Genomic DNA, 14,503 nt, shown 5'->3' with positions numbered 1-14,503 from the left:
TATGTTTGTCAGTCCCACAGAGACACTTTCTGCCATGTTTTCTTTATTTGTTCCAGGAACAAGAGCTGCAAGTTATCAGTGCTGAACAATTGTCGGGTACACAGAGAAATTCTCATTTATTGCTCAAGAGCATTATGTACTGCACTATAAATTCAACACATGGTGTTCTTCTTGCATTAAAAGCTGCTTTGTACAAAACCGAAATAGGCATCAGTTTTTGGCTCAAAAGGCAGCTTCCCCTTTGAGCTCTGCGCTGCTGCACTGTTGGCCAGAGTGAAAGGTAGAAAATTGCAACTGCTTGCACAGCTTCTCCTTCAAGTAGCTCAAGGAGTGACGTAATGAGCCAGTAAAAGCAAACCATTGTATCCTGGAAGTGGGAATTGTGAAAGGGGAGTCCGTTAGGTTGGGCCACAGCTTTTACGCACATTGAGTCAGTTCCAGATTAACTGTGTCATTTCTGAGAAGAAGCACACCTATTCACATTTGTGCAACAAACTTGACTTCTTATAACTTCTGCAATATTCTGCAAAACTGGTCATGCAATAAACTAAGCTGCATGCTGCAGCCTAACAAGCAGATTTGATGATTTTTAAAGGATCCAGGGATGGAGATGTTGTTCTGTCAGTCGGTCCACCATTTTGATCAAGACTGAAATGTCTAGGACATATTAGATGGGAATTCAAGGTGCCCAGAGGATGAATCCTATTGACTTAAGTGATCCCTTGTCTTTCCTCTAGCATCGCCAGCTGGTAACATTTTTCACTTACCCTGTGAAATTCCTAGATACATTGTCACAAAATGTCCCAACAGGATGATTAATTTGGGGACGCTCTTATTATGCTATTATACCAACATTTTAATTTGTCTAATACTTTGGTTCATGACCAAATACCTGCAAACTCGTGGCATTCCCATCAGCCTCGCAACAGCTGTACTCTGTCTTTATTGCTGATTAGCAAATATTAGCATGCTAACACACTTAATAACCTAATGTGGTGACAATGCCTCTCAGAGCTGCTTGCATGACTGTAGCTGTAGAGTCTTGTTATAGTTTTAAATTTGAAATATACATGGAAATATTACATGGAAAAGTACCATGGTTCTACCAGTCCATTGCATAAGGACGTTGCTGCCAATGATCTCAACAGCTACTTTACGATATTTCAGTTTTCCCTCTTGGCAAGAAATCCTACAATCTTTGGTTAACCTACAACTATGTGTCCTTATCAACTCACTGTATGCACTACAGCCTTAGCAATTTGGTTTTCTACAGTTGCAGTAATAATATTGTCGGCGACTGTCTGTCCTCACTGGACAAAGAGCAATATTGTGCTTCTCGCTTCATTGACCTATCAATAGCATGTGAGTCATGTGTGTCAATCATAAAATCCTTCTTAACAAACTACAGTCTAGGTTTTATATGATGCCACACTCAAATGGTTTCATGCTCACTTTACAGGGAGACTGTTGTGGCTTGTGGTGCCAAATCAAGGCCCCTAGCTATCAGTTATGGGGTGCCACAGTACATAAATGACAATATTCTTCCCAATGAGTACTTTAACATCAACCTTTATGCCGATGACACAATTGTGTATGCCTCTGCTTGTACTCCAACCTATAGGCTCTTATTTAAGCAGTTAAACATATCACAGGGTGTTAAGCTATCGCTAACATAATCATAAAGTTGGATGGATTTTCTTAAAGCGGCAGTAGGCAGTATATTTTTGGCATCATTGGGCAAATATTCCATAATAACCTTTCAACATATTGTAATTCAAATGTTCTGATAGATAACTAAATTTCTGCAACTTCTCATGGCTCTGTTTTCAGGCTTTTAAAAACTCTATCCCGTGACGGGAGACTTTGACCAATCACAGGTCATTTCAGAGAGCGTTCCTATTGGCTGTGCTCCGGTCATGTGACCAGAACTTGGTGTTCCTTCAACAGATTTCACAATGGCTGCAGCGTCACAAACAGTACACTACAAGGTGATTCTGAAACATTTGAGGCGAGAAACAGGCATTAATTTAACATAATATTGATTCATATTTGATCAGCGCTGCCTAGTTTTACCGTTAGGTCGGAGTTCGCGTGTCAAAGACAGCAGATGGACAGCAGACCTCAGATAAGCTCTGACTGCTTGTTTTCCTCTGGTCTGTGAAATCTTGCAGATGCCGTTAGGAGCACCGGAGGACACAGAGGCACATGATTTTTTTCAGGTTACCTGTTTCATGTACTGCTGTCACGATATAGCAACCGTTTTATAAAAATCTCTTTTTTTAATCATATTTGCTCCAATCTCGCCTACTTCAGCTTTAATGACAAGTAGACATAATCATCTTATGATATTCATTAATAAAGCTCTACTTTTAAAGCTTCCAAACTACTGCTCATCTCGTCTCTCATAAATACCTTGTAAATGCAATATACAGTATGTTCCAATAATTACTTAACCTTAGATCTCCTATATGTGCCACTAACCTTGGCAGAACTCGATACATGTTTTCAATGGGATGAATTACAAACAGCTTCCAAGCTAGATAAAAACAGAGATCTTGATACCTAAATAAAGTTATTAGTTACCATATGACACCAGTATGAACATGATTGTAACTTAGTTGCTGATAGGATAAAATGATGTTGTTGACTTTGTATAAAGGCAGTGATAGCCTCAGCAGCCTGACCTTTGTGCTTCAGTAATCCCACAGGAACATCTTGTTGCCAGGAATCATTTGATTAGATTTATTACACTGTGGCTTTGATGGTTTCCTTTGTGCGAATACCAGCTGCATCTCCACACTAATTAATGTATTTTTTTTGTTCTGAACCAGGTTTGAGCACAGCTGTCCAAAGGCTGCGATGTCATCAAAAATGCACTGTTCAAGTAGCGTAGCTCAGGCCAGGCGGATGGTGCAGCAGCTGAGAATAGAGGCCAGCATCGAGAGGATAAAGGTACCTTTATATTCACAGTCATTCACAGAGTGTCCTGCTTCTCCTTCTGTATGTCAAGGTAGATCAGTGTGTCGACTGATTTCTTTGCAGGTGTCTAAGGCTTCATCAGACCTGATGCGCTACTGTGGAGAACACGCCAAGAATGACCCGCTGCTCATGGGCATCCCCGCTTCAGAAAACCCTTTCAAGGACAAGAAGCCTTGCACTCTTCTGTAGATGAACACCTGAACTCTTGCTGCTTTCCTTTTGATTATCATGTGGAAAAAAATAGGTTAGTAAAACTGTTCACAACTTATCTTAAAGCCAGTGTACCCCCCCTTACCTTTTCACATACCTGCTTCAAGGTTTGCATTCCTCTGCCTTGCAGTCAGATAGCAGTTACCAACCCAGTCGCCAGAAAAAATGTTGGCATTGCACGTTTCTGCAAGCCATGGAATACAATCGATTAACATATTTAATCGCGATTAATCGCAAATGAATCACATTTTTTATCTATTCAAAATGTACCTTAAAGAGAGATTTGTCAGGTATTTAATACTCTTATCAACATTGCAGTGGGCAAATCTGCTTGCTTTATGAAAACGTATGTATATATTTATTATTGGAAATCAATTAACAACACAAAACAATGACAAATATTATCCAGAAACCCTCACAGGTTTTATGCATTTAGCATAAAAAATATGCTCAAATCATAACATGGCAAACTCAAGCCCAACAGACAACAACAGCTGCCAGTGTGTTGACTTGACTATGACTTGCCCCCAACTGCATGTGATTATCATAAAGTGGGCATGTCTGTAAAGGGGAGACTCGTGGGTACCCATATAACCCATTTTCATTCACATATCTTGAGGTCAGAGGTCAAGGGACCCCTTTGAAAATGGCCATGACAGTTTTTCCTCGCCAAAATTTAGTGCAAGTTTGGAACGTTATTTATTGTCCTTCACGACAAGCTAGTATGACATGGTTGGTACCAATGGATTCATTACATTTTAGTTTCATATGATACCAGCATCTTCTTTCTAGCTAAACCTAAAAATTGCAAGTTGCGTTAATGCATTAAAGAAATTAGTGGCCTTAAAACGAATTTGCGTTATTATCGTGTTAACTTTGACAGCCCTTGTAACAACATCACGTAACAACTGTAAATATATAACAACCGCCCTTAGTGAACTTTCTTCAAGCGTAACATTGCGTGACAAACATAAAGTCAATGTTTACTTTTGGTTTCACACAGGACATGGACAACGGTCTCCTGGGTGAAAGTCCTGTGTTTGTTTGACTCATCCACCAACACTCCCACCCGCTCCTGGAGGATTTTTTATATCTTTGTTAGACACGTTATTATTATGGATTTATTATAAGAACTGGATACCGGACCCCAAGATGGCGCCTATTCAGTCCAATGAGAATTGCTTGCCTGGAGCATACACCAAAAAGTTTTCCGGAATATGTGGCCCACTGAATATGTACAGTAGTGTTTCTCCCGCTGGCCCCACCCGCGAGTTCCTGCTCGGCCCATAGACTTTAGATTGTGATGAGGTCACTGATTTTTAAATCCCTTTTCTCAGCTCCAGGAAAGTTTTACAAATTTAAAACCTACATTGATCACAAATTCATAATAGAAAGAGTCGTAATCGACCTTGTTTACAGTTCAAGGTGTCCTGTCAACACTTTTACAGACGTCTCTTTTACAACGGTGGTCACACAAGAGTGGCCACTGGAAAAAAATTGGAAGCAAGGCCGAGCGGCGGCGGCGTTTCCAGGTCTTATTATACATCTGTGGCTATTATACCACGTATCTTTCAAGAACAGACACTCTTTGTACTGCGTCGCTTGCTCTGACCAAATCCAAAAACGTCCACATTCAACGTATCCTGTGGTCTACAGAAACGAACAATGCCAACAGTTTTTCCTGGCGATTGGACTGCTGTTACACCAAAGAACAGGCAGAAGTCTGAAGCTGTGGCCTGAGAGGAGCTGTGCCATGGATGGTAGAGCTCCTGACTCTCTAATTATCACAGCGCGCACAAACAAGCCCCCTCAATCATTTGTCCAATCAGATTTAGGCTTTGAGCTTTCACCTCTTACTTTCATCAGGCTTGCTTCAGGAAACAGTTGCTGTAGGTTGTGCGCTACTGATAATGAGCACCCGAGATAATTACATCCTGTCGCCCGACAAGCAAACTGTGCTGTCCATCACATGAAGACAAAGAGAAAGAGCACAGGTCCATTGCCACTACTTCTGCTTTATTTTTTTGTCATCTAGTCACAATCATAATAGGCTTTAAAATGGGCCATTAAATTGTTCCCAAGTAGCACAGACAGAGCAATCAAATTTGTCCTTACCAGAGACAAACAATTCACTTAAAATGTTGATTGGATTTAATTTAAGATATTGAGAATTGCTTTTGCCAGTGTTGTGATATAGTTCACCTACAGTGTAGATCAAGGATAAATTGACAGTTTTTTTTTTCTACTATCCTTGTTCCTTCGTCCTAGTTGCATTTTCCTTTTATACGACAGACTTTACAATGCCTACTTCAATTAAATCCAATGCAAAGCTATTAAATATGATGAATGTGACGTCTAAATTGTGAAGTTGTAATACCTAAGGGGTGAATTCTCTTGACAAAACAGTCCAAGTGTCTCTTTTTTTACTGATTTTCTTTGCAATTGACTTAAAAAGGTACCTCTAAAAATTAAATATGTACAGGTAAAAGTACCGGTATGAACTTTTGAGATCACTGCACATTGTGCATGACCCTTTTGCATGAGGTATTCCTTAATTTCTATGTTTTATTATGAGGCCATCATTGCTGAAAAGGTGTATTACTGTCCTATTCAGGCACTTAGAAACCTGTTAACACCAGATGACTGTTATACTCTTGAGTATTTGAAACATTCCATGTTTGCTCGAAAACTTACTTTTTATTTTATTATGAGAACCTATGACTGACTGACTGTGTGTAGCTGTGACTATATGTCATTTGTGTGGTGGTGCTCACACAAAACATACACATTTTTGCTATTTCACCAGCCAGGGCCTTAATGATGAAGTGATCCGGCTTCAACCTCTCTACTACCTTTTCGTCACATAAGTGCTGTTGTCTAATACTGTGAATAAGGAAGGCCCACAGGTGAAGGAGGCTATCTTTTAGGCTATTAACTCTGCATATGTCATCAGAATTACTCATGTTCATTAATGAATTGCATTCACATCCATAAATATTGTAGCACATATGTATGTCCATGAACCACAGTATGTGCTTGCTTTTAAAGCTAGGGTTGGTAATTTTGAGAAATTAGCAAGAGTACGCTAGATTTTAAAAATGATCCAACCGAAAAACCCAGCCCAGTGTTGCCATCTCTTTTCCAATGAAACATAGCTAGCAGCACTAGCTCCACAAGTCGCTAAATCTAGAGAGAAAGTCGCCAAGTCGTCAACACTGTCGTCCCTTCAGGCCTCACTCCAAAGCCACTCCCCCAAAATTATCATAAAGAACGTAAACAATGAACATGGCTATTGTTAGTACTCATAGCTGTCAAGCTAGCAGCTTGTGCCTTGTGGAAGACTCCGGTGACACGGATTGAGTGCACAGGCAGAGTTTGCGCAGGTAGACAGGCAGGTAGTCTTATTACAGTCCTGCGGTACCCTCAAATGGCAGATTTTTTCTTTCCTTTTTTTTTGTCAGAGCATTTGATTTATTGATTGCTGTAGGGATGTAATGAGGATTTCTATAATAAACAATGTTTTCGAAGAAGATTACCAACCCCAGCTTTAACTTTTTAATGTACTTTATAGGAATGTACTGATTCAATCAAACCTCAGCCATGAATTGCTGTGCTGCGACGTTAATCCAATTTTTTTGGATTAAAACTGAACATGTTATTTTGGTTAATGATGTATTTGGTTGATTTTTACTCGTGAATTTGTGTTTTTAGTAGACAAATTATTACAATGTTTGTGGTTTCTCACACCTGGTAAGTAACAACTTGATGTATGTCATGTTCTGCCTTTACCTGTTGTTGTTGGTAAATGTAAATAAACACATGGAAAACAAGTCATTCAGATTTTTTATTCAACTAATTTAAGATAAAAGAAAGAAAACTAAACCTTATAGAAAACAGTCTTGTCAGTCTTGGTTGCTGAGCCAGAGTATCTGATGAGTTTATGTTCTGGGAATTCCAAAAGTATGGAGTGTGTTGGATGTGTGTGTTTATTAGTTTGTATGTGAAATAGCCATTTGTATGAATTAAGCGACACAAATCAATATTTTTTATATTTAACAATAAGTCAAATGACACCTACTGTTTGTGTAATGTGAAAGTCGTCACTCTTTTTTTTAGATTTGATTTATTGAATTAAGAATTAGCACAATAGCTAAATTTCAACCGTAGTCCTAAAGCAGGTACTTACAAAAACACAAAATAAATTTTACAATTACAGGACACCTCACAGGACAGTCCACAAGACACACAGTAAACACAAGACTCTTAGTGAGTGACAAACCTATAGAGTATTATATCACAACCATAGACTGTACAGTATATAAGAAGTGGACATACTCACTCTAATATCACCCATTGGTTTGTGGACTGTCGTCTTGCATTGTGGCTGTCGCCATCTTGTTTTTTTGCAACCAGAAGTGACACGATAGGGTGGAGCTACGTACAACCGAACGCTGAACAAGACATTTTTAGGCGACCAAAATGTTACAATTAACTTTCACAAACTGAAAACACACTGTGAAAGGGTTAAAGTTGTAAAACGAAAACACGAACAACTCCCGGACTGGACAACGTCGTGGTAGCGACCTGTCAATCATGGCCATGCCCTAAAGCGTATCCTGTTTTATGGTGTATTTGACTCTAAATGGGACCATAATTTACTAAATGAACATCATGCTTTATTGAAGAAGACTTGAAACTAGCAATTGAGACCATAAACTCATGTTTACAATGTTTACCGAGGTAATAAATCAAGTGAGAAGTAGGGTCATTTTCTCATAGACTTCTTTACAATCGGACTTCTTTTTGCAACCAGAGGAGTCGCCCCCTGCTGGCTATTAGAAAGAATGCAAGTTCAAGGCACTTCCGCATTGGCTTCACTTCTCAGACCCGGAGTTGCCCACTGATCACAACTGTGCAGTTCCCCTCAGCTCTATGGAGCGTTTTAGCATCTTTCAGCTCATTGTTTTGGATTTACGACTGTTTTGGTTCACTGCTCTCAACCCCATTTCTACTAGCAGCAGACAGCTGTTTTCATTCATTACAGTTGAAAACTGACTGTGCCCTACCTGCCCAATGCTAAATACCAGTTAGTGACTAGCTGGTGAACACAGTGGAGCAGTTAGCAGCTAAAGAACCAGATATATTAGGAAAGCGTGTAGACCAAAACAGAGCTAAAAGAAGAGTGAAAATTGGACTTTTCCTCCGTCTGGTGGACAGAAACGCGACTCCAATTCCAGGCAATTCTTTGCCAACATGTTAGCCATATCAACTATTTATGGTGATAATACACCAATGTTGTGTTTACAAATTGTTCTGCTGAGTAGTAACTCTTCCCTGCCCAAACTGAGAAAGAGACACCTATTCAGCTAAAACTACTCTGACCTTATTTGCACTCATTTGTGCAATTAGTTGTTAACTTGTCCCGTTGTTCACCAAATGTCATTCCTTTGTTGAATTCACGGGTCGCCATGTTTAGACAAGAGGATGAGTATTTCAAGTAGCAGGTCAGGAGCACATAATCATTCTCGTTTGCTCTTATTTTTCAGTGAAGGTTCTTCTGTGCCCCCGAGCCCCGACCAGTCTGTTATGCAATAACAACTCTGAGCGGCCCTTTCTCTCCTTCAGGTGTGATGTTACACCCACAATCAGGTCAGGCCATATTTGTTGGCCCACATTGATGTAACCCTCAGTAGAGTCAGATGATGGATAGCGCCGGCTTTGTAGCAGCGATTGTATTACCTGTCAGTGCAGTGGAGAAGCTCCGGGATAAGCCATTAAGTCCAGTATCTCAAATATCTCACCTACTTTTAGTTGCCGCTCCCCATGTGACAGGAAGGCTTTGGTCAGGGCGGAAAAACGGTTCTGTCTTTTCATGATGAAATTGGCTTTCAGGTGTCGTTTTACACTCTTCCTGCTTGCTCTGGTATTTATGGTATTATTGTTCCACGAATCATAGACTTTACTTTGGCATTTTTCGTGTCTCATCAGTGTGCACTTGGTACTAAAAACATTCAGTTCTGCTGATTGCCAAATTTCCTAAAAAAGACAGCAGCAAAACCTCAATGTCATTGAAAAAAACTAGAGTATAGACCAGGGGTGTAGAAATCATCTAGTTCATGGGCCACGTACAGTCCAATTTGATCTCAAGTGAGCCGAACCAGTAAAACCATTGCACAACAACCTATAAATAATACCTCCAAATGTTTCCCTTCCTGTTAGTGTTAAAAAGTACAAGTACTTTCTGAAAACAATCACAGTTATTGAACAATCCATTAACAAAAGAGATGATAAGATGTCTCGCTGATCTCTCATCAGTTTTCCTGTCAAGTTCTTGTATTTTCCACCATGATGAGTCTGATAGTGTAGCTGAATATAATATTCCATGAGCACTGAAAGGTGTTGTGAACACACCAACCACACCAACCACACTGGCTTCCCGGTTGCCTCTGTGAAGAAACAGGAACTGGTCTATTTTTCTTGGAAACCCGACATTCTGTGTCCACTTTTCTCCTTTGGGACAAAGACATTTTCTACCGGTGGCTCCTGCATGAATAGTAGCTTGACAGTGTTGTCATGTAGCCTGTATGTAAAGCACGTGGGATCTATCATAGCGTATCTAGCATAGGGCCTGCTATACTCTTATTAGGACAGCGCGACCCCCCAATAGGAATAGCAGGCAATTAATGACTTCTCTGCAATTTTCACACTTTGCAAAGTCATCCAGTGGGCCGGACTGGACCCTTTGGCGGGCCCCGGGGTCATATGTTTGACACCCTTGGTATGGACTGTGGAACTGAAGGGACTCTAACATCAGTTTAGTGGAGTGTAGATCTGCATGTTTCTGCTCTGTGCACATTTTATCACATTTGCAAACTGCACCCTTTAACTTCAGTCAATTTAACACAAACCCTCTGGGTAACTGTCACACCCCACACTCTTCTCGTCAGTCCTGCATTTTGACCCACTTTTCCCTCCCCATCTGCTGCCCACCGCCTGATTGGACCACCAGAGAGGATCCTCTTAATATCCCCGGCTGCACACTGATATCTCTGCAGCAGGTCGGCCTCTCTGTGTACGCTGCCCGCTAATTACAAGTGCTACTATTGTCAGTGTGTGTCAGTGGTCAGGGGGGGAACGCCTCTATTCACAAAGCTATTTTTAACATGAAGCTAAAGCACTGTACGGCTCTAGCAATGGAGACCTGAATAGTCCTGACTCATGCATCCATTGTCTTGTGACCCTCTGTGTAGAAAGGCTTTGTCCTCTCCCCTCTCTGTGCAAATCATTTCTGGTTTTCTCTTTTTGCAAAGTCTGAAATGGGTCTTCACTATGTTTTTTTTTTCTTCTTCTTTCCTCACTGCTATTTTTAATCCACTCAGCGGTAAATTTAGCTCTGATTGCGTAGCTGCAGACGGCTGTGAAGAATGAGCTGTCACAATGAGCCCCATCCCACTCAGAGTCACACTACAATGGGAATTCTCCTCCCCTCAGTGTAACTAGATCCTCAATATGTGCAAAAGGTCACATGATTGTGCCAGAGTTCTCATGCAGGAGCAAAGCTGATTTCAAGGAAGCTCATGCCTGTAGGAAGTGTTGGAAAGTAAAATTTATTCAAGTAGAATTTTGAGGTACTTGTACTTTACTTGAGTACTTCTATTTTCCGCTACTTTATACTTCTACTACACTACATTTCAGAGGTGAATACCGTACTTTACACTCCGCTACATTTAGTCGATAACTTTAGTTACTTTGCAGATTCTGTTTCATAATACAAATATAATCAACAAATAAAATATGATGTAATATTACAGGTTCAGGCAGCCAGCTGCAACATTAAAGTGATGAACACATTAATGCATAAATAATTATAATCCAATAGTATAATATATATTATGATGAAATGGGCTGTTCTGTGTTGGCATAATATTTTAACTTCCTGTACATAAAATATGTTTTTATGCTAATACTTTTCTACTTTTACTTAAATAAAAAAATCGGAGTACTTCTTACATCACTGCCTGTAGCAAATTCTGCCCAGAACAGATTACATGTTAAATTGTAAATAATATGTTAGGCTCCATACTGAAGTTAAGAAGTGGTAATCATTCTAACAGACCTAAAACATTATCTTGATTTTGGTCCAAGAGATACAAGCTGCCGGAAAAGGTTATAAATGTGTGGAGTAAATACTTTAACCTGCCCAGTGAGTGACACACTAGGATAAGATCCAAACCCTGTGGTGTAACATGTTGAGCTTTGTGCGTGCCAGCTGTTGCCGTAACAGGCATGCACTGTTCCTCAGGACACAATGTGACTTCCTGCAAGCACGCTAAACCTGTAGTACCTGGAAATCATTGAAGCAAAGCCAGTAAACTGTAGGTTGGTTGTTTATTTCATTCAACGTAACAAGGCAGAATTCCATGAACTGTGCACAATAAATAGAATTCATTAAATTAATAACACATAAAAACATCAGTTAGTGGACAAGTCTCAACATTGCATTGCCCTTAAAATATTAATATAATAATAAACTGTGAAAACTTTCCCTTTTGAGTTATCAAAGTGACAAGTCTTAAATACTATTAAATAAATGTGCTGTTAAAGAAATGCTTGGATTTGGTCAAATTTTCATGAGGAATTCTTCAAGCTGAGAGCCGACTGGTCCAATCCAGCATGGTCCAGTTCTTAGAGTCTTGTCAACTGAGGCTCTCTTTCTGTCTGCTTTTCCCCAGTCCAGCGTTTGTGCTCACCACCACGTGTGCTCGTCTGCTCACATGGTGCAGTTTCCTGTAAAAGGCTCTTTTTTTTTCCAGAGAAAGGTGCAGTCATACGTTGGAAATCCTGGAACTCAGACTGCTGAGTCACTGTTCCTTGGCCCTCGAATTCACCCTGACCCGGTAAATCTGTTGGAACATCTCGCTTCCTTGTGTTTCTTTTTTCTGCCCCTCCCATCTCGCTCTCTCCCGCTCTCTGGGACACTTTCCAAAGGAGTCCAACACAGACATTAACACAGGCCTTGTGCAGTTACTTTTTCCCCCGATGCACACAATACATTAATATTCCAAGCAGTTTCATCGGTCGGGCAGGTTGATAACAGGCACCCACTGATCCAAGCAGCGGCTTTCCCTGCAGAATCGGGTCACTTTGCTTAGCGCCGGGTCCTTCCACAGTGACGACTGGGGATTCTGCAGAAGAAGGAACAAAGCGGTTACCATCTGCTGATTCATTAATGTGCAAACAGACTGAACTACGTCTCTTGCCTCGCACACTGAGCGGTTTCATACAAAACTAAATGATACTAAGACAAACCCACGACAAACTGAGACGTTCTTGACGTGCAAAAATTATCTTTTAAATTGACAAACATCATATGTGTGATTCATGGCTCAATTCAAACGGGATTAAACAATTATTTGTCTCCCAACATTGACTACCGTGCATATTCTTTCCAAAATAAGGTCCCATGGGGTCCACCGGAAGGGGTGGGACTTCGCCTCTCTGTTGCACAATCACTGCCAGCAACAGCTCTTTGCAAGTATTGACAATAAACTTGGTACACACTGTCTGCCTCAGTGATGAGGACAAAATAACTCAGTTTCCAGTCTGATGGGAAGTGAGCAATATGCAACAGGAACATAGTAAACACACATGAGTAATGACACTTACAGTAACTAGCACACAGTGCAGGTCCACAGGCTCCCCTCCAGGCTTCACTCCCAGTATGTCTGCCAGACGCCTCATGTTGCTCACCCGCAGGATGTTGATGTCATTCTCGCAGCAGAAAGCCTGGATCAAGGTGAAATGAATCTGCAGAGCCACATCCTCCTCGTCGTCTGTGGCCAGCAGACACAGCACCACGTTGTCTGGATCCCTGCAAGGCAAAGGCAAGAAAGAGTTGTAAGGAAACAGGAAATATGTCTCACGAGATTTGCAAACTTGGAGTAGTTATCTAATTGTTAACTTACGCATTTAGTGACTTTGCTGCCTCGTAGACTCCAACTGTGATGCAACCCTGAGGCAATGTAGAGCTCAGCACCTCCTCTAACGCTTTAGCCACCGAGTCCATCCTGAGGAGGAAACACAGTTTAGTACATTTAATCACATATAAGACACATATTAAACACAATAACACTGTTATTTCACATTTAGCTAACTAATTTATATGTCCAAATTATCCAGTAATGATATTCTCACACTGAAACGTGTTAAGACACAACAATGTGAAGGTTTCTGCATCAAACAGACTTGACACAGAAATAATGAGCACGTTAGCACAGCTAGCTAGTTAATGCTAACGTTTAGCAGACCGGCTTGACGTTATGTGACCGTTGCATTAGTGTTAACTAACGTTACAGTAACGTGATATATGTAACTACATGAGACCAAGTATCGCTATAAATGACAGCCAGAACTGACAGTGTGAAATAAACCTCACTTGACTTAGACAGTCAGATACAACGCGTCCAGGGTTAAGGTCTTAATGTTGTTGTAGTCTTATAAACACGCTGCAGCATCTAAAACTAGTTATAACCAGAGACTGTCGCAAAAGCGAAAGAAATGCAAAAAGTGCAACAAAAAGTGCAAAGTTAAACAACAGAAGTTGTACCTTTCTGCAGAATTATCTCCACCGGTTTCTTCAAAAGTCATATTGCACATCCGAGCGGCTTGGTGTTGTATAATCTCCAGAGTGAAAGGTGCTGCTGCTGCTGAGGGCTGAGATTCCCACTGTGTGCCCGGTGACTGTGAACGCAACGCTTCTAGTACAGTAGTAAAGCACTCTGCTGTCTGTCTCCACACAGCTCATTATCATAAACACGTCCCATTGGTCACATGCAAATACAGATTATCACTTTCATCTGGTCTGTGTGAATATATAGCGACACCCTGTGGATGTGACAGGGGTAAACAACTTCTCACAGTTAATCACACAATAGATTCAAGATTCAAGCCCTTTATTGTCATTGTCTAGTACAACGAAATTAGATTGTGACAATCCCATAGGTGCTAAAAAAGGATAATACAATGAAAAAGAGATAGTGCAATATAAATATATATATATATATATATATATATGTATATAAAAGATAAAAATACAATATGTATATTGATGAGATGACAGTTTTGCCAGATTATTGCACAAAGTGTCCGTCAGATAATTATATAACTATTGCACAGTATCATATAATTATACAAATAATAGCTCTGATGTGAAATAATAGCTCTGATGTGAATTTGATTTAAAGGTCCCATAACATGTTCATTTTCAGGTTCATACTATTTTGTGTTTCTAATAGAACATGTTTACATGCTGTAA

The 14,503-nt window shown here is 40.3% G+C and overlaps 2 protein-coding genes across 5 annotated transcripts in view; one reads left to right on the top strand and one right to left on the bottom strand.

Annotated features, from left to right (window-relative positions):
• The window catches only part of gng12b (guanine nucleotide binding protein (G protein), gamma 12b), a 35,528-nt gene extending 28,509 nt beyond the window's left edge, over window positions 1–7,019 (top strand). For 3 of the 4 annotated variants that reach the window (XM_074636437.1, XM_074636439.1, XM_074636438.1), the window contains 2 exons: window positions 2,832–2,952; window positions 3,043–7,019. In XM_074636437.1, coding sequence (XP_074492538.1) covers window positions 2,860–2,952; window positions 3,043–3,168 — 219 coding nt within the window. In that variant the 5' untranslated portion in view covers window positions 2,832–2,859 and the 3' untranslated portion in view covers window positions 3,169–7,019. The remainder of the gene's footprint in view (window positions 1–2,831; window positions 2,953–3,042) is intronic. The other variant, XR_012594049.1, reaches the window with a different exon arrangement.
• A 4,544-nt stretch (window positions 7,020–11,563) lies between these two features.
• Window positions 11,564–13,956, bottom strand: gadd45ab (growth arrest and DNA-damage-inducible, alpha, b). The gene is made up of 4 exons (XM_074636436.1): window positions 13,796–13,956; window positions 13,155–13,256; window positions 12,856–13,060; window positions 11,564–12,374 (listed from the first exon to the last, which is right to left on the bottom strand). Exons 1-4 carry the CDS (start codon window positions 13,843–13,845, stop codon window positions 12,261–12,263), a joined length of 471 nt encoding a protein of 156 aa, XP_074492537.1. The 5' UTR covers window positions 13,846–13,956; the 3' UTR covers window positions 11,564–12,260.
• Window positions 13,957–14,503: the final 547 nt, after the last annotated feature.

The sequence above is a fragment of the Sebastes fasciatus genome, chromosome 5 (assembly GCF_043250625.1).
Source record: "Sebastes fasciatus isolate fSebFas1 chromosome 5, fSebFas1.pri, whole genome shotgun sequence".
Classification (NCBI taxonomy): Eukaryota; Metazoa; Chordata; class Actinopteri; order Perciformes; family Sebastidae; genus Sebastes; species Sebastes fasciatus.
The sequence above is the reverse complement of the archived record's forward strand: the minus strand, read 5'-3'. Positions and strand labels throughout refer to the sequence as shown.

What these genes read in the sequence shown, in the direction of transcription:
- gadd45ab (XM_074636436.1), bottom strand. Translation starts at nt 13,845, where the DNA reads ATGTGCAATATGACTTTTGAAGAAACCGGTGGAGATAATTCTGCAGAA. An exon ending in GGAGATAATTCTGCAGAAAG is followed by an intron (nt 13,257 to 13,795) that starts GTACAACTTCTG and finishes TTTCCTCCTCAG; the next exon opens with GATGGACTCGGTGGCTAAAG. An exon ending in TGCACTGTGTGCTAGTTACT is followed by an intron (nt 12,375 to 12,855) that starts GTAAGTGTCATT and finishes CTTCTTCTGCAG; the next exon opens with AATCCCCAGTCGTCACTGTG.